General features: G+C 40.5%; 1 protein-coding gene across 1 annotated transcript; it reads left to right on the plus strand.

Moving 5' to 3' along the window:
- The first annotated feature begins 3375 nt into the window (after window positions 1-3375).
- LOC121314992 (transmembrane protein 64-like) lies at window positions 3376-9350 on the plus strand. The gene is made up of 3 exons (XM_041248814.1): window positions 3376-4562; window positions 7981-8136; window positions 8336-9350. Exons 1-3 carry the CDS (start codon window positions 3837-3839, stop codon window positions 8519-8521), a joined length of 1068 nt encoding a protein of 355 aa, XP_041104748.1. The 5' UTR covers window positions 3376-3836; the 3' UTR covers window positions 8522-9350.
- Window positions 9351-23699: the final 14349 nt, after the last annotated feature.

Below are 23699 nucleotides of genomic sequence, written 5' to 3' on the forward strand. Positions count from 1 at the left end.
AGTCATTGGTACACGGGATATAAATGGGTCTGTGTAACACGAGTGGTTTAAAATGTATATTTGTATTTAGGCACGAGGATTGCACAGCATTTCACATGCAGGTAAAATGTAATAAAATGCGAGCACGGGGAATTGCACTTTATTAATTCACGTGCAATTATACCGAGACTCTAATTGAATGATTGATTAGCAAACGAGTCTCGGTACAGCTGTATAAAAGCAGCATGTTTCCACTCACTCGGGGTTGTGGGTTTGGTGAGTGGAGAACGGGTGTGGAGAGGAGAGAATTAATAATAATAATAGTTATCGAAATACCATCTCACCATATTTGTCTGTGTAATCTGTTTTTGTTTGTATATTTATTTTGGCTAAAGGGCTATGTCCTGTGTTTTGTTTGTCTTGCAACCTTTTATTTTCTGCTCTGTTTAATTATTAAATGCTGAACGAAAACAATCGCTCAGCTTCACCAAACTCCACCTTTCTGTTTATTCTGTGTTATTTCCTGGTTCTGGTCTGACGTCACTCACTACAGCCGTCTTTGTGACAGAGCCAAAGACAATGACATCACACTAGCTTCTGATTACAAACTGGACTCATAAGGGTTATACACTGTTTGCATTTTGTCAGCAACATCTGAGATCATAAGCAATGCAGATAGACATGCTGATGCTTAAATATTATTGTATCTGCCCAGAGATCTTATACTGACAGCCTCTACAAAAAATAAAAAAAAGAATTTGCTTTCATACTAGAAGTATAAGACTTTCAGGAAAAAAATGGCTAAAGGTGACTTGCAGATCTCTGCTAATTAAGATTTTCCTTTGGTGATTGAACAAAACTGAGAACAGGATTCAATCTAACAACATATAGATATTTTTTAAATTTCAATTGATTTTAATGATTTTCGACTTGCCTTTTTTATGACCGTTGTAGAACACAGCACCCACTCTCAAATGTTGCCAGGCACCCACCTAACTGGAAACGTGCAAATACTGAGATCTATTTATGAAACCCTTAACTTTGTTAAATTTGTCTTGCTATTCATTAAACCTTGAAGGTGAACCTGAAGTTCTATTCAGCCTTTTGACTGGGTTGCACCCAATCCAAATATGGGGTTTCCAGTGCCTGTACCATGTACCCCCTATAGCCATATTATTATATTGTACTTTCTTTTATTTTACGGTGCACATCAATATTTCCATTTGAGAACAATAATGGACAGCTTTTGAAACTTGTTAAGCACCCAAGCAGTACCATTGCAAATAGCAAGAAAACTATCTTTTCAGATAGATCCCACAGCTTGCAGCATTATATTTGCCATGATGTAGTGAAAAAATTAGTGTTTAGTTTTTTTAGTTTTTTTTTTTTTTTTTTTTTAAAGAAGCACGTTACTGTGGGTAATAATAAGCAAGGCTAATGCAAATTGGATTTTGGCTGTGCTATTTTATTTACAATGGAATATCTATGGGACCATTTAGAAGTCTTCCTTTTAGAAGTCTAATTAAAGCACAAAGTGACCTGGCCATCTTCATTATGGTGACTATCCTATTGTATTCTCCTCAAAGGTTCAGCTCCAGATTTCCCACAATAAACTATTCAAAGTTGATGTAAGGCCTGGTGCATGATGGGAAAGTTAAACATGAAAACGCAATGACCTCAGTTGAGAAGTACTGTGCACTGTTTGGGCAATCCCTTTCCCTACATTTTCTGAGATTCAGGATATAAAATAATGTTATAATATGAAATAATTAACCATCTCAAAAGCACTGATATAAAATGCTGCCTCAACAAAATAAAAAAAAATAAACAAACCTTTTATTTGCACAGTTGTATTGGCCTTCAGTGCATCAGCAAATAAGCAGCTGCGGCAGCCAGAGTCTAGGGCAGTTAAGGTAATGAGTAACCGACAGTAACTGAACCAGTCACAGACAACAACATAAGATAACTATTTGCAAACATTGTCTGAGGATATTCAAACTATACATTACACTTGCTAAGAAAATATATAGCACACATTAAATGTTGTTGAGAGGACTACTCTTAATTGCATTTAGAAAAATGTATACTACATGTAAAAAAAACAATGGAGTGAGGATCATAGCTGGTTGCCTACACACCAGTGGTGACTCCAGGATTCTGAAAGTGGGGAGGCGAAGGGGTGACAGACAGAAGGGCTTGGAGGGGCGGGCCATGAACGGATTTAGGTTTAGCACAAAATTTAAATAAAACGTGGTTACTGTTACTAAGCACTAGTAATAATCTGAAGCAGTGGCATTTCAAAATAACAAAATCGTGGTTTTACTTTAGTGAAGTACGCTAGAATGGTTTTATTATTAAAAACGTGTCGTTCTTTGTTAAAATTTATTTTCAGGTTTCATATTAAGCTTTTTGTGCTCATTCAAAACAAGTAGGAATTTGCTTGCACCACTTAAGAAGTTTTTCAAGTAAGCCTGGCAAAAGTAAATCAAAATTATTATTATTATTATTATTATTATTATTTATTATTATTATTATTATTATTATTAACTTCGTATAGCACGCACGTCTGTAAACCTGACTGCGTTATTTTATTTTATTTTACATGTAATGCTGGTTGCGCCACTGGATGTTCATAAAGTGTACAAGTGAACACTGTATTTCACGGAGCTAGGTAATTACGTTTTTTTTTTTTTTTTTTTTTCAAGAATGCAACAAATACTGTATTTCTACAGTGCTTAAACGTACAGAACACAGGTAAAGTATTAAAGTTGTTACCTTGTTTTGTTTTTTTTTCTTGCGTACCTTTACGTGTAACTGAAGGCATTGTATTGTGGGATATGTAGTTGTTAGTGAAAGTTTCAGGGGGATGCAGCAGTGGGGGGCAGACTCATTTCGGGGCGTCGCCACGGCTACACAGCTCTTTGTCGCATAACCGCTCCTCTGTGTTTTGCAGCCCCCAGAGCCCGTGGATGCGTGACCTGATGACGTCTTTTCCGGATGAGGTCACGCAGATTTGTATCAGGATCGTAGCAACCTCGATCACGTGATAGGCGTTCTACAACACATTTTAGGTGACGAGATAGTGTCGGGATTGTGGGAAGATACATTTTATTCAGGTTGTGTCTCTATCCTGTAATAGCCAAACACAGAAAGGACGTGAAGTTGTGATTTGTACTACTGTTAATTATTCAAAGCGTGAACATGCGTCACATCAGATCAGTGAGAAGACTGAATATAGCAACATATCAATGTACTGATAGACAGATTCAAGAAAGAACAGAGCCTACGCAGACTAAACAACGTACTTTGAAGAACTGAAAAAGAAAAAGCGTTAAACTTGCAGGGGGCTTGACTGAACTGCCACATCAACAGCTGCTGTGCGTGTGCAGCGTGAGTGTTTTTTCTCTGTGCAGATTATATTTATGTTGGACATTTTAGGTGTGTGTGTTTTAAAAACTCGTTTTGACATGGGCTTTACAAGGAAAATATACCATCCGAAGAATGTAATGAACTCTGTAAACTCAAGACTGGGTTATTAACGTGGACAAAAAGAAAAACAGACGTTGGATAATTTTACAGTACAGGAAACAGCGAGTAGCGGATTAATGTATTGACCACCGATTTGTTTATACCTGCTGAGCTTCTCTTAAATTAAAAATGATTTACCATACACTAACGCTAACTCTACACTACAGTTACTGTCAAGTTGACTGTTTTTTATGTTAACTGTCTGTAGTCATAATATGTCCTCGGCTGTTTTTTATTTATTTTTATCCCCAGCAAAGTAAAGTAAATGCATAACAAATATTGTGTTTGGTATCAAAAGCTCGGACATTCTGAAAAGGCGATACCATTTAATGATGTGGATCAGGGCGGGAGGAGCAACATTGCAGGTTTGTGTTAAAGCCCTGAAACATACAGCATCGAAAAGTCACCTACAGCTAAACCGATGGCTACAACGAGCAGCCACGGATTCGACGGACAGCGGTAAAATTGACATTGTGATCTGCAACACGTATGAGGAAAGGAACACGGCCAATAGCGCTGGTAGTTCTATAGAATCAGCAATGCAAAACGAAGCTAACGAAGCCGGGGTTTCCCTTATAGGAGAAAACAGGTATCCTCGTTATGTTCCCACCTGTTGCTGCAAAAGCGCCCTACTGGGCTGCATTGTCGCAGCTGTTTGTTTCTCATCTGTAGCACTGGTGCGCCAGTATCTCAAAGACTTGCTTGTTTGGGTGGAGAGTTTAGACAGCCTTGTCGGAGCTTTGCTTTGCATCGTGGGATTGATCATTGTGTCCTTTCCCTGCGGATGGGGGTACATATTACTAAATGTGGCTGCTGGCTATTTGTACGGTTTTGTGTTGGGCCTGGGGCTGGTGATGGTTGGGGTTTTGATTGGGACTTTCATTGCCCACGTTGTTTGCAAGAGACTACTGACAGAGTGGGTTTTAATCAAGATTGAGAGCAGCGAGCAGCTGAGTGCTGTTATCAGAGTGGTAGAAGGAGGGAGTGGACTTAAAGTTGTTGCCTTAGCAAGACTCACGCCAATACCTTTTGGACTACAAAATGCAGTCTTTTCAGTAAGTATAACATGATTCATATAGCACAATCTGCCTTTCTAAACATGAAACTCACCATTTAACCATTAATATATAGAAACTGATAGTGGTGATAGATAGCTGCTGTTTGTAACTGCAATGGAAATCCTCTAAAGATTTGTATCATTACTCTAGATTTTCTCTTCACACTTTGATTTTCAGTTTATTTACAGTATTTACAACATATTGTGCAGTAATAGAGACTAGTCACACAGGAATGCACAGTTTCAGTTCCTTAATTAAAAAAAATAGTTCGTTTTTCCATTTATTTCCAGAGCAGTGCTTAAGGATTTCCATAGATAAATCCTATTACATTTGTGTCCATAGTTACACAGGAGAGTAAGTATAATGACTCCTCTCCCTATCCAGTTATTGTATACATTTCAAAGCACATCAACATGTGTTTACAAAAGAGTTTTGGGCAAATAAGAGGAACACAAGCTGTGTTTCCTCTGGGCATGAAACCAGTTGAGATGATTGTGCTCTTCCAGTCATTACCCCCTCCCTCCTCTGCAGGTAGGTTCACGCAGGTCACAGTGGGAATGGTTAGAAACACATGCAGGGCACCCTGGGCAAACGGAACAACACCACTCATACACATACACTAAAGATGTGTGCCCTAATTGATCAGATTTGTAATGCTTTTATGTAATCCCTTACTTGATTTTGATAATTATTTATTGATTTCTTTTATAGCTTTTGGCACCTCTAAGCAATCTACAATACATTCAACAACAAGAAACAGCGAGTAGGTTCAAATAAATATTATATAATATGGAAGTCAGCTACTTCTCACAAGCTAAATAAAATACATTTTTACTCTAGAAAAGTTTCACGAACATCAAGATTAATGAAAACAATTGACTTTATAAGCATTGGCAGTTCCATAAAAAGTGTCAATCCACAGTACAGGATTCTGAATGCCTCAAAACCATGTTATATTAAACCATTTCTAAAGCTTACCTTTTTCTACAACATTTACAACAACCTGGATTTTTAAAATCATTTTCATACTCAAAATATGTCCTTAATGATTTCTGAAAATTCTTGTTTCTTAATTTTTCCTCCTCTGTTTTACTTCTAAATAATCACAATGAACCCACTTTTGGTCACAAATTACAAATATACCAATAAAGCTATTATGTACTGACTTGAAACTTTATCCTAAGCAGAGGCATGCCACATCTGTTATGTAACCAGCTACTTGGGAAAGGGTTTCTGTTGTTTTTTTTAATAGATGTAGACCTCCAAGCATTGCGGCAATTTCAAAACCTCAGATACACCATTAATTGTCCAAAAGCAATCAAGTTCAAGATTTTTTTTTTTTTTTTTTTTTTTTTTTCAGATGCAGCAGTTGAATAATTGAAATAAAATCCTTATTAACTGTTGAATTGGTTCTCAGTTTACAAATTTGCCAGTGGATATAGTTTGGAGTGTTTCATTAAATAAATATATTGCAGCTTGACATTTTATTGTGCTGCATATTTATTTATTTTCAAAATGTATGTAATTGACATAAATGACAAAATCAATCAAATTATAAGATTTCTGTGGAAAAACATGATCAGTAAGTCGGCTTTAAGACCTCGTTCAAAGGTACAGAGGTTCATTAAATACAATTGTGTACCTTAATTTCAAGTGATGTACTATTACATTCCACCTCCAGCTTTGTCTGTCTTACATATTGTAGAAGGGACTCCACATTTCCATATGGGGAATGAACCCAATACTTACATTTGGTACAGCACACACTTCAGGATAGCTGACTTGGTTGTGTGGCGGCCTGGTAGAGCTAAACCTTATTGGAAACACTGAGTCAGCATTTAACAATTGAAATGAAAATAGAGAAAGCATACTCTTTCAGAAATGGAATGGTTCATTCGTTAAACTGTGTTAGCTCTTTAAAAATGTAAACTGTTGTGAGAGACATTAAAACAGATCAAATGTTCACTCATATGTTTACATAATGTTATTAATAAGGATTGCTTGAATTCGGCATTGTATTTGATATGATGGACCATAGATTAATCAGACTGATTCCAGTTGAGTTCAAAAGCAGACTATGGAAAGTGGCAAGTTAAGGCATGCAGTTGCACAGGAATTTGCATACCTTTTATATTCAGTATACTCAATATTCTTGATGGAGACTATGTGAATACTTTGTCTAAGTGCATTGAACAAACAAATTTGCTTTCTACGTTTCTAACAGTATTTCGAATACTGTTAATTTGCTGGCCAGGCAACCGTCGGACCTATGCCTTAGGCCATAGTTTCCAAGAGTGGAGAGTTGCTGAAATGAAACCAAATGGGCACTGCACTGTAAAACACTGCCCTTGTTAGGTTTTTAGTGACCTTGGTGCAAAGAGTTAGAATATTAAGTTCTCATGCGTGTTGCACAGTTTCAGTATTTGGGTTACAGCATATGGTAGTGAGTATGCCCATGCATAAGAGAATGGTAATTTGCAATGAAAGTAGGAAGTAAGCAGAATACTAAGTGACATCTCATATAAGGCAGACATGCATGTAAAAGTTTAAGACTTAGAAAACACTTATTTTTACAGTTCTGCTTTCAGTTCTGCTTAAAATGTCTAACTTGCTATTTTATTGCTTTCACAGATGTACTGTACAATTATGTAATACTGAAGCGTAATAAGTATGGGAATAATATTGGTGTCGGTTTGCAAAAAGTAAATGCATGTTTTCCAGATGGTAATAAAATGAGAGAAACCAATAACCATGGACACATGAATAATTTTCTTAGGAGCTTGCAATGACATTGCCAAACCATTAGGGATATTTTTGGAGGACATACTCAGTGTTAATGTTAATGAAGCATGCAATACCCTAACTTTAAAAAAAAAAAAAAAAAAAAAAAAAAAAAAGTATACTGTATTGTGGATAGTCTCATATTGTAAAGGTAACCATCTTTTGACTTAAATTACTACTTGCACGTACTGAGAATTTCAACTTGCTTTTTTATTGATGATAATATTAAGAAGTGTTACAAATGTGTATAAGAATGTTAGAATTAAAATTTTTTTTTTTTTAAAAATTGTATAGACGTCAATCCTATTTTAATTACATTTTAAGTAACCTGGCAGAAGTGAAATGCATAAAAGATTAGTGAGCTACCCCTGAAATGTTGTCATTTATTAACAACTCATAATTCTGTTTCCACATCAGGTATACGTGAAAATTGTGTATTTGTTTGTCACAGAATGAAACGTGGTGCTTAACTTGGATTACTTCATTGACAGACATTGCAGTTTTTTTTGTTTTTTTTTAAAACCAGCCAGCTTAGTTTAAGAAATACAACTGCTTTTGTGTTTCATATATACAGTTTTATTTAATGCCCAGTTAGTTTATGTTGATATCTGTGTTCTAATGTTGTTTTTAACAGATCACAGATGTGCCCTTGCCAAACTATCTTGTGGCTTCTTCAGTTGGACTTCTCCCAACCCAGCTGTTAAACTCTTATCTGGGGACGACATTGCGAACCATGGAGGATGTCATTGCAGAACAAACTGTCAGTGGATATTTAATTTTCAGTTTCCAGGTAAGCATTTAGCATTACTGCTTCAGTACTCTGAACATTTGGTACTTCCACATGGCAAAAGAAAAGTACAGAATATGGTAATATTCTCCTAGTAAAATGTCACTGTAAAATGAAATGCATAAATGCACTCTAGTTCCTTTTGTGTGCAGTAAATACATTGGCATTTAAAAAGTTCTGTTTTTCTTTTTTCTTTCAACAGATAATTTTAAGCATAGGTCTGATGTTTTATGTTGTACACCGGGCGCAAGTTGAACTGAATGCTGCTATTGTAGCCTGCCAAATGGAATTGAAGACTTCATATATCAATGGCAATACACCAAATCTAAGTGGTTCTTCTTACTGCAGTAAAAGGACGTCAGCATTGGGAGGAATTAATGTGGTTTAAACTATTTATTTTTAGTGACACATGTGACATTTTAGCATGTGGCATTTTAGCGACAACAGCAATGCTTATAGCCAAAACTTCTTGCATACAGTTGTCACCTTTATTGTATAGATCTGAAATGTTTTTTTTTTTTTTTTTTTTTTTTTAGCACATTGTTATTAAATGAGGCCAGCAGTTATTAAGGCACATTATCTAAAATGTTATGTTTTCAATTTTGTTTCAGCCATGATCCAACAATACTGAGAGGTTGAAATTGTTGTATCCTAAATTTAATTTTCTAGTGACTTATTTTGTTGCTGATTATTCAACCTAAAGTTAGCCAACCACTTGAATGTACAAATGGGTATTTGTTTTACCATTGCCCCATTATATATTGTTTTATTATTTAATGGTTATGTGCTTATAATAGCTGAAATGCAGATGTATATCAAACAAACACTAGGTCATAGTCTTGTTTTTTCTAAGGCTTGATGTTTGTGTATCTAGTAATAAAATTAATACGGGGTTATGTGCTACATTTATTTATTTATTTCTTTAATTGGTTGTAGTTGCTGGGAATTCTCATAGAAAATTAGAATTTATGTAACCATATATAATTAGAAGAAGCACTGCCTTCCATTGGAAGCTGTTATTAGCTATACACTCTGCTTTAAGTAACGGAGTAGCTCAGATTGATATGTTTTCCACTCACTTGGATCACAGATGAAATCTGCTCTGTAGCTCTGAGCTGCTCAGAGGGAGTGGAACTGAGCATGCCGTTAAGAGGGTTCTTTCACTTAGCTGCCCTGAGCGTCTCACCCACATACCCACTGTTGCACTGAATGTTCTCTACAATCTGATTGGTCTAACATGTCTTGGGCATTGCTGCCCTTGCCGGTTTAGGGCTTTTAGGTTAAGCTGTGTGCATTTCGAATTTAGCAATCTTACTAACTTCTATCAATGTAGAAGATTAGTTCCCTAAGATTAGTTAAATATATGCAGTTAACCTACTGCTGCCTGTGTTAAATGCACACTGTGTATTACAAAGTATATTCAGATTAAGGCTGTGCTTAGCATTTGCTGTTCTCAAGGTCTTAGGCTTACTTTTTTATTGTTCCTTCAAAGTGCAAAAACCTATGCACAGCCTCTGTTGAGAGCCCTAGCTCTTGGTTTTATAAGCTTAAATCATGTTTAGTTTATGATGCAACAAGATGTAAATGGGAAGTCTTCTGAAGTGCATTTCTAAAATTCCGATTTTTTTGTAACAAACAGAACAATTTTGCAGTGTGTAAATTGATATTTTAACACTATTATGCTTGTTCAGTGTTATAGTCATGAAAAAGGGGATCAAATGTAAAATCACTGTTTATTCAATTGTGGAATGCAAAACAATTATTAGAATAAGGTGAAAAAGAAAGTTGGATGGTCAGAGCCTAAAGTTTAACCAATACAACCTTTTGGCTTTCAAAACACTTGCATTTTCAGTTGTTGAAAGCTCACCTCTACTGTGTGTGTGTGTGTGAAATATCTCACCAGTCTTGTTTGGAGAGATTCAGAACATTCCAGTTCAACCCACCTGAGGAATGAGACAAAGGCCAAAAAAAGGTACTGTCTAAGCTATAAAGTGCCATGTTCCTTGTGGCCCAGAAATACAAAAGAAAATGTTTTTTCTGTAATTGAAACTGAAATATTTCAGAATTGGTTAAGTGTTACTGGGTTTGCATTTTTACTTATGACACTGCTACATATCAGAGCATTTTTTTTCAATTTGTACTCCATTACACCAAAACATTGCCATCAAAAGAGGGTGCTATGTGCCCAAAAAATTGATGTCTCCATTTTTAAGCACAACTAACAGGAGGAACATTTTTTATAAATACCTGGTATTACCAGTTAGAATGCCACTTTTGGGAAATTGCTCTTTCAATGAAAAAGGGAAACAAAGGTTAAAATGTACAGTAATTATATCACAGCGGTATTACAGCAACATACTTACAGTAATACAAGTAGCCACCTACATGTTAAATTGTCCTCACTTCATCAGCCGCATGAACATTTCACAGCTGAATACAGTACATTCTTCAGAGTCAACCTTGCACTTTTCTAATGTGCTACTGTTTATAATACAGCACAACAGCTGTACTATATATATATATATATATATATATATATATATATATATATATATATATATATATATATATACATGTACACATTATGTGTATATATATATATATATATATATATATATATATATATATATATATACACACACACACACACACACACACACACACACATACACATACAGTGGCTTGCAAAAGTATTCAGACCCCTGACCAATTCTCTCATTACTGAATTACAAATAGTACATTGAAATTTCATTCTGTTCGATATTTTATTTTAAAACACTTACACTCAAAATCAATTATTGTAAGGTGACATTGGTTTAATGTTGGGGAATATTTTTAAGAAAAATAAAAAACAAATATCTTGCTTGCATAAGTGTTCAACCCCCACACATTAATATTTGGTAGAGCCACCTTTCGCTGCAATAACAGCTTTAAGTTTTTTGGGGTAAGTATGTACCAGATCTGCACGCAGTGTCGGAGTGATTTTAGCCCATTCTTCTTAGCAGATTTGCTCCAGGTTGTTCAGGTTGGTTGGATGACACTTGTGGACCGCAATTTTCAAAAAGTGCCACAGATTCTCAATGGGATTGAGATCAGGACTTTGACTGGGCCACTGTAGGACATTCACCTTTTTGTTCTTGAGCCACTCCAATGTTGCTTTGGCCTTGTGCTTGGGATCATTGTCCTCCTGAAAAGTGAATTTCCTCCCAAGCTTCAGTTTTTTAGCAGACTGAAGCAGATTCTCTTACAGTATTTTCCTCTATTTTGCTCCATCCATTCTTCCTTCAATTGTAACAAGATGCCCAGTCCCTGCTGATGAGAAGCATCCCCACAGCGTGATGCTGCCACCACCATACTTCACTGTAGGAATGGTGTGTCTTGAGGCATGGGCAGTGTTAGGTTTGCGCTACACATAGCGCTTTGAGTTTTGGCCAAAAAGCTCTATCTTGGTCTCATCTGACCACAAAACCTTTTCCCACATCGCAGCTGGGTCACTCTCATGCTTTCTGGCAAACTCCAGATGTGCTTTCAGATGGTACTTCTTGGGTAACGGCTTCTTTCTTGCCATCCTCCCATACAGGCCAGTGTTATGCAGAGCTCTTGATATAGTTGACTGGTGCACCATTACTCCACTCCCAGCCACTGAACTCTATAGCTCCTTCAAAGTGATTGTTGGCCTTTCTGTGGCTTCTCTCACAAGTCTCTTTGTTTGAGCGCTGAGTTTTGAGGGACAGCCTTTTCTTGGCAGTGCCTGGGTAGTGTGATGCAGCTTCCACTTCTTGATTATTGATCCAACTGTGCTCACTGGGATATCCAAACACTTTGATATTATTTTGTACCCTTTCCCTAATCTATGCATTTGTATTACTTTCTCTCTAAGTTCTGTAGAATGCTCTTTGGTCTTCATTTTCCTTCACATTCACAGCCTTACCAATGATCCTTCAACAGTGGGGTTTTTATCCAGAAAATGTGACAGCAACGTTAATGGTTCACAGGTGGAGGCCAATAGTAAGGTAATTGTGTCCTCATTAGGGCAATTTATTTCATCAGTGCAAACTGGGAGCTTCCACAGCACAGGGGTTGAATACTTATGCAAGCAAGATATTTCAGTTTTTTATTTCTCTTAAAAATATTTCCCAACATAAAACCAATGTCACCTTACAATAATTGATTCTGAGTTTCAGTGTTTAAAAATAAAATATCAAACATATATATCTATTGTTAGGTTATTTACTGTAAATCTGGTTCCCTGAAAGAGAATACGACCACAACGACATTAGGTATGGGATATTCTTACCCTTCGGGTAGGTATTGCTGAGCTCTCTATGCCAGAGCTGCCGATAGGTCCCTTCCTGGGATGATGCAATCGGTCACGCCAACCGAGGGAATAAAACCACCATCAAAGGAAGCTCTTCTTTTTCCACTGAACCCGTGAGGGCGACCAAAGAGACCTCGCGGGTGTTGGTCATCTTCTCTTTCAGGGAAACAAGGTTACAGTAAGTAACCTAACGTTCCTTTTGAATTTGAAGACAACCACAACGACATTAGGTATGGGATAATGTATAGCAGAGCCGTTGTGAGGGAGAAGGAACGGCAGCATATGGAGGACGCACAACACTGTCTAACCCAGAGGTTAGCGGTGTGAACTTACACCTTCAAGGACCCCTGTGCCTGCAGAAGGCAAGGCAGGGTCTACCACATTAATATGATAGAACCTGGAGAAAGTATGCAGCGTAGCCCAGCTAGCTGCAGTACAAATAACAGACATTGAGGCACCTTTCAAATGGGTCCAGGATCTAGCCAACCCTCTAGTGGAGTGTGTGGCTACCCTACCAGGAGGGGGCAAGCCAACACCATTATACGCAGTCCACAATCCAGTGTGACAGACGCTGCTTAGAGAGGGCCTGTCCTAAGGTCTGTGTTCCATGACAGACAAAGAGCTGGTCAGATTGACACAGTGCTTTTGTCCTATGCACGTAGCATCTCAATGTCCACAATGGGCAGAGGAAATTCAATCATCCTCCGTTGAAGCAAACGGAGGTGGATGGAAGGACTCCAGTTCCACAGATTCATTAATGTGAAAGGCTGTAATCACCTTGGCGAGGAAAGCAGGGTTGGTGCACAGACACACTCTGCTGCCATCCTCCAAAATAGGCATGCAGGAGCTGTGTACGGACAGCGCCTGCAGCTCACTGATCTGCTTAGTTGAGGTGATAGCCAAGAGGAAGGCTGTCTTCATAGATAGGTACTTCAGCTCTATGGAATGTAAAGGCTCAAACGGAGGCTTTGTGAGAGCCTCTAGTACATTAAGGCTCCATTCGGGGAGAACAGTCCTCCTAGGAGGGTGTAATTGCCATGTGCCTTTAAGGAAACAGGTAGCCAAAATGCGCACCTGGAGACATAGACTCTACTGGGGCACGGCAAGCGGATTTAGTCACTAAATACACCTTTAAGGTGGAAGGTGACCTTCCAGCATCAAGCTGTTCTTTTAGAAACTGCAAGATTACCGTCATAGGGCAAGATATGGGGGTCATGGTTTCTAGCCAGACACCAAGCCTGAAAATTCTTCCACTTACAGGTATATAGAGACCTAGTGGAGTCTTCCCTAGTGCTCTGTATTGTACCCACAACTGCATCCGATAGCCCTAGGGCTAGCCAGCAGTCCCTTTCAGGGGCCAAACCCATAGCTGGAACCTGCCCCCAAAGAGAGCCTTTCATCTGACTGAGGAGATCCAAACGAAGTGGAATCTCCTAGTGCTGGCCATGCAACAGCTGGCACAGGGTCGAAAACCATATTCTCCTAGGAGAACTGACACTTTCTCTAACTGGACTTTTTCGAGAAAAGCCGGGAGCAGCGGTAAAGGCGGGAAAGGGTTCAAAAACACTTTTGGCCATTCATGCGCTGGGGTGTCTACGCCGAGTGGACCGCCTAAGCGGCAGAGGGAGTACCACACGGGGCAATGTCTCTGCCGAGGCGAAGAGATCGATCTGTGCCTCCCCGAACCGAACGCACTGGGAGTAAGTGGTGGAGAGCAAGGGATACTGCTTGCAACTCCAGCATGTTTATGTGCAGGGATGTCCAGCGCTCTGGCCAGGATCCGTGTATTCCTCTGCCTTCCCAGACTGCTCCCCAAGCGTCTGTCATCACCACTTGGTGGTTCAGCACTACTTCCATTTCCACAGTTTTGCACAGGTGAGGTAATCCTCCACCAGCGTAGGGCTGCCGAGCATGCGTAAGACACAATCAGCCGACGATGTCTGTTGCATTTGGCATTGAGGTGGAACGCATTTGAAGCAGACCCAGCTGAATGGCCGATTTAGCTGCGGCCATGAGCACAAATAGTTTCTGGCACAATCTGAGTGTGACCTGCAATCCCTGTCAAAACAGGAAGAGGCAACCCAGGATAGCTGCACATCTGTCATCTGACGTGTATGCACACATTGTAGTGCAGTCCAGCCAGAGCCCTATGTATGTGGTGCACTGGCATCCCGTCCAGGGTGCACTCCCGCCTTGCGCCCTGTGTCTGCCGGGTTAGGCTCCTGCTCACCGCAACCCTGTAAAGGATTAAGAGGTTAATGATAATGGATGGATGGGTGAATAAATTAATATTAAATAGATATGCAATTGCATATTAAATTAATGTTAAATTAATATTTAATAGATATAAAACTGATATTAATTTTACGTTCAATTATTCCTTGTTTAATTTCCATTACTATTTAAATCGGATTAACTGTATTTTCAATTAAAAATATGTAAACAGTGGAAATTATTACATATTTTCAATGGTAACAAAACACAATATAAATGGACGTGATATGCAATTACATTTTCAATTGACATTTGGTTAACATTTAGCAAGAAAACAGCTATTGCATATTTATTCAATATTTATTTAACATTAATTTAATATACAATTGCATATCTATTTAATATTGATCTATGCCATGCAATATAAAGCAGTATGGAAAAAAATATTCATCAAATTTTACTAGACATTATACTTTCAGAAACCTGAATCAGAATGAATTCCATAATGTTTACACACATACATACATCACTATATTGAATCAATGAATTCCATATTGTGTCCACACATTTCGTACGTTGTTTGATAATTTAGCAGAGGCTTTTATCCAAAACAACTTACAGAAACTTGGGGGTGAACACACTTTTATAAAATGGGTTTCTTATCTTAGTGGGTTTTAATGTAACTTTAAAATTGCTGCTTTTGTATACTATTATTTAAACGGTCTGATTTTGGCAGTTGTGTGTATGACGTGCTATACACATGTTGTGGTTTGTTATTTTTTTCTGCTATGTACTGTACAGTGCTTTGCGATACTTTTTTTAAAATAAAAAGCACTATATAAATGCAATAAATAAATAAATTAATAAAAATATGCATCGCTACTGCTGCAGAGTCACTTACAAGAGGGCCTATTAATCAATTAATAGTGTAAGCTGACTCTTTCAACCGTTTATGGTGAGGCCCAGCCTGACCGGATGCTCTGTCACAACCGTCATGTGGGCCAGTGCTCCCTCTCGTGACTGGGAACAGATCAACCAGTTGTACCTCCTTTCTTTTAAGAGGAGCCTCAGGTCTAAGATGGGGCAAAAGCCATTGTCTTTTTTGGGTACCAGGAAAATAGTAGTACCCCTCTCCATGGGAGATGGGGTTTACAAGACAAATGGCTCTCTTGAACAAGGCTGCCACTTCTTTCTGAAGTATCGAGGCTTGTAGCGGGTCTGTCACGAAAGTATTTGTGATGCCTCGAAAGGGAGGAGGTCCCAAGCGGAACTGAAGCACATAGCCATTTTGCACGGTGGCGAGCACCCAGGAGTCTGAGATACTGTAAAGCATACTATTCTATACAACATGGAAGCCAAACCATATGGAATGTATAAATGTCAACTTATAATTAAGATTAACTACATTTTAGATCAATTGTATATATGATGCAGTATGATGCTAGTCCTTTCATTTCAGCCAGCATTGAAAAATGACTAAAGCTCTGTTCAGAACAGTGCTCTCTTGTATGAAACAAAATGAAAACCCAGAAAAAAAAACCTTATTCATGGTTCTACCAAATCAATGTGTTAAATATGGCAAAAGCTAAGTGATCATTGCTCGACAAAGATCTCTTAGACTGAATTTAGTGTGCCGATGTCTGCAGGAAAATCAGTGAGAAATTTAAGGAGAGAAGGACACAAAATCAGAATGAAAAAAGACTGGACAGAAATACAAAGCAATGGATAAACAATTATATAGAAAAAAACATCTAAATTATAGAAAGAAATGTCAAAAGAGAGATGCCAAGTACTGTATACTATCATTTTAAAAAATGGGAACAAATACCTAGACCTCTCTATAGCAAGGCCTGTCTTTAAACTGTTGGCTATCTTCACATTTAACACACTTCAACCTAGGTGGTCTTGTTCTGGCTGGACACAGGATCACCATGGAGACAAGACAGAAGGCCATTAGCAGTTCACAGCAAAAGCAGCTTTTTTTTTTTTTTTTTTTTTTGAATAGTTAATTCCAATTCGTAAACACTGGTGCCAGTTTTTAATTAAATGCAGTATTAATCATTTGCATCATTACAACTGCTAATGCTGTTAGTTAGTTGAGGAATACACAAATATTTCTAGTTTGTTTATGCATCTATTCATCTTTTTGTGTGTCGGCTAGAAGCCCATCACAGAACTGATTTTTTTATTATTATTATTATTATTACTGCAAAGAAATATGTAAATATGTCATGAGTTACCTCCTGTACATTGAAGAATGCTATTTGTATAATTGTCCAGTTCAAGTCGCAGCTCCAGTAGTCTTATGTTATTCACAATGGAGGGCAGACTTAATTCTAAACAAACACGGGGTTAAACTGTGATAATGGAGCATCAGTTTATATGAAAACAAAATACAAAATTAAATTGATGTAGACAGAATAAATGCACAGCGCTACCTCAAACTGTCACTATAAACCAGCAGATAGAGGCTCTCCAGTATTCAGTATACTGATGTATAAAACCGAGCCCCTCTTGTAAGTGACTCTGCAGCAGTAGTGATGCATATTTTTATTAATTAATTTATTTATTGCATTTATATAGTGCTTTTATTTTAAAAAAAGTATCGCAAAGCACTGTACTGTACTAAATTATCAAACAACGTACGAAATGTGTGGATACAATATGGAATTCATTGATTCAATATAGTGATGTATGCATGTGTGTGTATGTAATAATTTCCACTATTTACATGTTTTTAATTGAAAATACAGTTAACCCAATTTAAATGGTAATGGAAATTAAACAAGGAATAATTGAACGTAAAATTAATTTCAGTTTTATATCTATTAAATATTAATTTAACATTAATTTAATATGCAATTAATTTATTCACCCATCCATCCTTTGTCATTAACCTCTTAATCCTTTACAGGGTTGCGGTGAGCAGGAGCCTAACCCAGCAGACACAGAGCGCAAGGCGGGAGTGCACCCTGGACGGGATGCCAGTCCATCGCAGGGTAATATTAATTTATGCCACTCAATATAATGCATTACCGTTTTTTTCTATGCATGTGCTACTGTATATACCATTAGGTCAGACGTCCCAATAAAATCTGTATTAGGTACAATCGGTACAGTGGCGTGTATCACTCCAGTTTGTAAAAATCCCACGGGTTTGACCCGCAACCAAAAGTCCAGCCTTTCCTCACCCACACAAAACACAAACACAGACACAGTTCTGATAGTGCGTGAATTAAGTGTTCGTGGTGCAAAGACAGTTCCAAAGTGAAAAGGGTGAGTGTTGATATCCGGGTAAATGCTGGCCTGCGGCTGCAGCTCCGGATCGTGCTATTCTTTAAAGACAAACAACACAAAACAAACAGTGTTATGAGCTCCTTCTAGGTTTGTTTGCTAACCATCTACAAAGGAACAGATCACTGAAGCCACACACCCCTATTTATACCCTCGCCCATGACCCCTAGGTTAACGAGCGCATCCGCTCCTGTAGTCCTCGGATGCCACAGCATCTACCGTCCGGGTCAGTGAGCTTGGGTGCCGTAGCTCCGCCCCCTTCCTAAATGGCCGACTTCCATCTACCCTACGGAATAAATTGTCTTGCCATTTGCTTAAGGTTACTCTGTTCCTTCTTTCTAGTGCTCTCACATGTCGGGAAGGAGATCTAACACCAAGCGTCATTCGATCTCTGTCACAATGTGTCATCGATGGACGGCACATGAAGATCACTTACGCATCTGGCAGATGTAATGGCTATTAAAAACGTCACCTTCAAGGAAACAGGGCGCAGCTCTGCTGAGACCATGGGCTCAAATGGGGGACCCGTAAGGACTCCCAGCACAGGCTCTAGGTCCCACTTAGGGACCATGCTTTTCATCAGAGGATGGAGCCTCCGTGCCCCTTTAAGAATTTGCCCTGCCAGGAAGTGTGCCCCAAGGGGACACAGAGTAAATTTCATCGTGGCACACCAATATTGCTGCCAGGTAGATCTTCAGACTACGAATTTTCCCGCATCAAACAGGTGTTGTAAGAAGATTAGGATCGTCTCAATAGGGTAGATCACAGGATCGTGACCCTCAGCAATGCACCAGTCTTGGAATACTGGGCTGTAATGCTTGGCGCCTTAACAGACTGTAGTGTCTCTACCACTGCTTCTGGCAAATCTCATCTGGATAGATGGCTCTGTTCAACGGCCAGACCCAGAGTTGGAGCTGGGCTGGGTTCGGGTGCCATAATAACCACTCCGCTCGGCTCAGGAGGTCCTTGCGGAGCGGGAGCTTCCACGGTTGGCCCAACAACATGTTGGAGACAAGAGCAAACTAAGGGCCCCTTGGCCATCTGGGTGTGACCAGCAAAACCTGTGCTGTCTACACCCTGATCCTCTCCAGTGTCAGGAGTAATAGTGGTAGTGGAGGGAACGCATACAAGAGCCCTTGTGGCCAGGGGTGAGCTAGTGCGTCTCCCAGGGGGTCCCCGTCTCTCTCCATGGAGAACCATAGGGGGCAATGAGTGGACTCGGCTGTAGCTAAGAGGTCGACTTGTGCTGTACGAAAACTCTCCCAAATCTGTTTCACCACCTGAGGATGCAGTCTCCATTCTTAACTGGCTGGAGCTCCTCTGGACAGGAAGTCTGCTGCTCTGTTGTCCACACCAGGGAGGTGAACCACCCTGATGGAACACAAGTTTCTGTGTGTCCAGCAAGGGAGTCTGTGCACTGCATGGTGAAGGCCAGGTGAGTGTAGGCCCCCTCGGTGGTTTATGTAGGCTACCACTGTCGTGTTGTCCGTCTGGACCAGCACGTGTTTGTGCGATAACTGCTGGCGAAAATGAGATAACGCCAGGGCTACTGCTTGCAGTTCTTGGGCATTTATATGAGCTTGCTGCAAAGGTCCCTTCCACTGACCTCTTATTCCCCTCCCATTCCAGACTGCTCCCCAGCCCAGGCTGGAGGTGTCCATAGTGACAACTTCCCTTCTGTGAGGGGAGCCGAGGGGAGATCCGACTTTACCCAGTCTTGAAGCGGGCACTTTCTCAGCAGCCATAGGGGAAGGATTCTCGAGGCAGCTGCCATCAGCCCTAACAACCTTTGAAATATTCTGACCTGTAGAAGAGCATCCTCTCTGAATTGGGAGAGTGTGACTTCCAATGACCAAATCTTGTCTTCCGACAGAGAGGCAAGCAAGCTCACAGAGTTCAGTTTGATTCCTAGGAACACTGTGGACTGAGACGGTACGAAGTTGCTCTTCTGTTGATGTATAGAGAGCCTTAACTTTGTCACAGGATCTATGACCCGTTTGGTGTGCGCCTCTGCGCATGTTTTGGAACGTATGCAAACTATCCAATCGTCCAGGTAGTTCAAGATCTAAATACACCACAGCCTGAAAGGAGCCAGTGCTGCATCCATGTACATATTTTATAAATGTGCAGGGTGCCAGCGAAAGTCCAAACGGCAGCACGCAGAATTCGTATGCGTTGCCTTGAAAGGCGTAGCGTAGATATTTTCTGTGCATGGGACGGATGGGAACATGGAAGTAGGCATTTTGCAGGTCGATCGATGTGAACCAGTTGCCCGGCTGGACAGACTGGAGGATACGCTGTGCAGTCAACATGTTGAACTTCCTTTGTTTGAGGAACATGTTGAGGCCTCTGAGGTCCGGAATAGGTCAGAGATCCCTCTTGGGCACCAGGAAGTACCTGGAGTAGAAGCCGCTGAGGGCATCGCTTGGGTTTACCAAGCACACAGCGTTCTTCTGTTGAAGAATGGCAATCTCCTTTTGAAGGAGAATCGTGCACGTTGGTTCGACAGTGGTAAAGAGCACACCCTTGAAGGGTGCCGGGCATAAACGGAATTGTAGAGTGTGACTGTATCTCATAGCACCCAGGAGTCCTGAGTGCAGCCTTACCATGGTTCGTGTCCAGTGGTCAGTCCAGTTGTGAGGGGGGAAGGTGGCAGCTGGAGCCCCTCAGGGGCGATCTTCCTTGGGCTTGGGAGGGGGGGGACGTCTTTTTTAGGCCCCAGCCTCGGTCTCCAGCCAAACTGGTTACCCCTAGCCGGCGGTAGTCCCTTACAGCCAGCTCTTCCTCTGTCTGCTTGTTTGGTCTGTGGTGGAGGGTGGCGTTCAGGCCCAGTTGCCCCAGCAGACTGGGAAGGCCACCTTGGGCGCTGGCGGTAAGCAGGAAGGCACAAGAATTTGGAAGCAACCTCTGTGGCCTTGTGGGACCTCTCAAAGCTCACATCAATGGTCGCTCTGAACATCTGTCCTGGTGTCATCCAACAACGCAACCATCTCACCTCTATGACCTTAGTTTGGGCTAGCTAAAGATGTCGGCAAGAGGCCACCAGCGCCGCTACAGATCTCCCTGATGTCTGACCTAACTTCCCCATCAGGTTAGTCATCGCTCCCATCACCGCCTGAAGCTCCCCACTGTCCTGCAGCCTCGCCGCTAGCTGTGACTGGTAGAGCACCAATATCGACATTGCATTTGACGATCTTACTAACATTGCCGCTGACGCATATGCCTTTTTAAGCCTGGCATCAGTAGTCCTGCATGGCTTGGACAGGCAGGTAGGGTCTTTGTCCCCTCTGCTGAAAGTTGATCCTTGCACCACCACCATGACCGTGTCCCAGATGGGAAGGAATGTGCTTAGGCCAGCTTCTTGGGCTCCGCTGTGTGCAGCAGGGACTCCATTGTTCTGGAGCCTGAGGGAGCAGACGCCGGGTTGCTCCATGAAGAGTGAACCAACTCTATGAAGTCATGACACAGAGGGAGGGTGTGCTGTGGGTGCCCTTTCTGTTTCAGGAAGCAGTTCCCCTTCCCCTCCTGTTATGCCGGCCAGGGAACATCCATGGCAGCAGCTGCACACTGCATCAGGGCCCGGAACTCCTCCCTTTGGGAAGTGTGCGGTATGGGTACCTTGCCCCAAGGATGGCGAATCCACTGGATAGAGGGCTGCTGTCCTGCACTTTGTTCTTTTGGAGAGCTTCTGGCAGGGAGAGCAGTCTAAATCTCCCACCAGCAATCCTGGCCACATGGTCTGTCCCTAAACACCTAGCACAAGAAGTGTGCCCATCCTGTTTCAAGAGTTTGGCTGCACAGTGGTCGCACTGGTGGAACTCAGTGGAGGACCCTGAAGAGCGCACTGACATGGAACGGAGCATTGGTGCCGAGCAATATGCGTCAGTGTCTAGCTGTCTGCTTTGGTGTCCGTAGTCAGCGCTGAGTAATCGATGTCGGCATCAAAGTGGACGCACTGATCGGTGTCCAGTTAGCTGAGGATGAATCAATCGTGTAGGGGACAGCACCGCGAGCCAGGGTCACCCTACAGCATCACAATAGCTCTAGGAATGGTAATTTTAAACTACACGAGGCAGTAAGAGAAGAATAAGTTGATCATCAATCTCAATAGAGGGGTCAAAACCAACTCTAAACAGTAGAAATTACCGACACGAGGCTAAGGCAACGAGCAATCTCCGAAACACTTGTATAACTGTAGCTTACTGATATGCTACAGTGAGGATGTCCCTCTTCAGCAGGAGGTTGGAGAGACTTCTTCCTCACAGCAAGCTCATAGGCGAGCACAGCTGATAGACGAGCTTTTTCTATATATGCTCAGTGATTGACAGGTCAGAGAGGCTCTTCCCTTTCCGTAATGGTTGTCATTCCACTTGAAAGGGAACACATTATTAACCATCCAAGCACGAGGTATTTTGCTTCATTACAGCAGCTTATATTCACTGGTGTACCAGTTCTCTGCATGGAAACCACATTTTCACAAAAGTTCACTAGTAATCTTCAAAAACAGAACAAGCACTTAATGCATAGCTAATTTACATGTCAACCCCCATCTTTCCCATTCATTTGCATGACGTCGGGTGAAAAGCCTAGTTTACGCGAGTAAAATAAATAGAGGGAATCAAAACCGAAAATAGTATTTTACACGAGACATTTTTTCTCGTTTAAATGTCTCGAGATAAAGAAAAAAAAAAAACCTCGCATGGAAACCCCATGACTGAGACTGAGGTCTGCATCCAGTGAATTGATTGGAAGTGTAAGGCAAAGCTTTGCCAAGTTATACAGATGCGGAAATCGATTAGAAACAGTCCCAAAACTCGGTTACCCGAAGGTGTCTGGCATTCTTTAATAAAGTCCAAATATGCAGCATGTTTGTTGTCATGTTATTTGTCCTATCCAGGATTTTTTGCAGCACCGAGTCAAAACTAAGAAAACGTGCCTATTCGGGTCTAAAATTCTCACTGCGTTTAAAAAGTAAACAGCAGGTTGTTTGAACAGAGGTAGCTGTGCTTGATTGTAACTGTAGTGCTGATTTAACTTGGCTACAACCAACACAGGAATACTTTTTTTGTCTGCGCTGACTTTCCAGTTTGTTTTCTGAAAGCCGTTGTTTGTTTTACGTGATGTTCAGAAGCTTCTGTAGTTGCCTTTTGTTTAATGTGTGGTTCTGAAGTTATAGCGATCGATCGTATTTTCTTTAATTCACATTACACGATGTACAAAGCAGTTACCCCCATCTGCATGTACGGAAATGTCTTTACACGATCCTTTGCATATTTGGTTGGTATTTTACGTCTAATACTGAAAACTAGATTTTAGCAACCTAAATCAAAACAATCCATCGCTAACTTTGTCCCACCTGTTACGCACTGTACAGCAGGTCACCGAAAAAAACAACGAGGACGCACTGATAGGCTGATTAAAACATCGTTGTCATTTGAACAGTAACCGCTTTGGAGTATTTTTATTTTTAATTATTAGTTCTATTTCTCTAAGTTTTTGTTTTTGCCTAAGTGCATTGCAAGGCGAAGGGGAAAAAAGGCTATCTACAGAAGAAAGACACATAGTTTGCGTCGCTTGCGTTGTGCAGTAGTTCACGAGGTATCTTTCCTCCCCTCACCAACTGATACCATGTAAATATGAGAAAATGTAATACAATAAAAATGGATTGTACTGGTTTTCAATTCGTCATACTGGTTAAATACGGTAGACTGAATTCTAGTTGAAGAGCTGGTTAAGTTGA

The sequence above is a fragment of the Polyodon spathula genome, chromosome 4 (genome assembly GCF_017654505.1).
Source record: "Polyodon spathula isolate WHYD16114869_AA chromosome 4, ASM1765450v1, whole genome shotgun sequence".
NCBI classification, from domain to species: domain Eukaryota; kingdom Metazoa; phylum Chordata; class Actinopteri; order Acipenseriformes; family Polyodontidae; genus Polyodon; species Polyodon spathula.

Bases quoted from the DNA above. Each gene is read 5' to 3' on its own strand.
- LOC121314992 (XM_041248814.1), top strand. From the start codon at position 3,837: ATGATGTGGATCAGGGCGGGAGGAGCAACATTGCAGGTTTGTGTTAAA. The intron at 4,563-7,980 runs GTAAGTATAACA...TGTTTTTAACAG, and splicing joins TACAAAATGCAGTCTTTTCA to ATCACAGATGTGCCCTTGCC. The intron at 8,137-8,335 runs GTAAGCATTTAG...TTCTTTCAACAG, and splicing joins ATTTAATTTTCAGTTTCCAG to ATAATTTTAAGCATAGGTCT.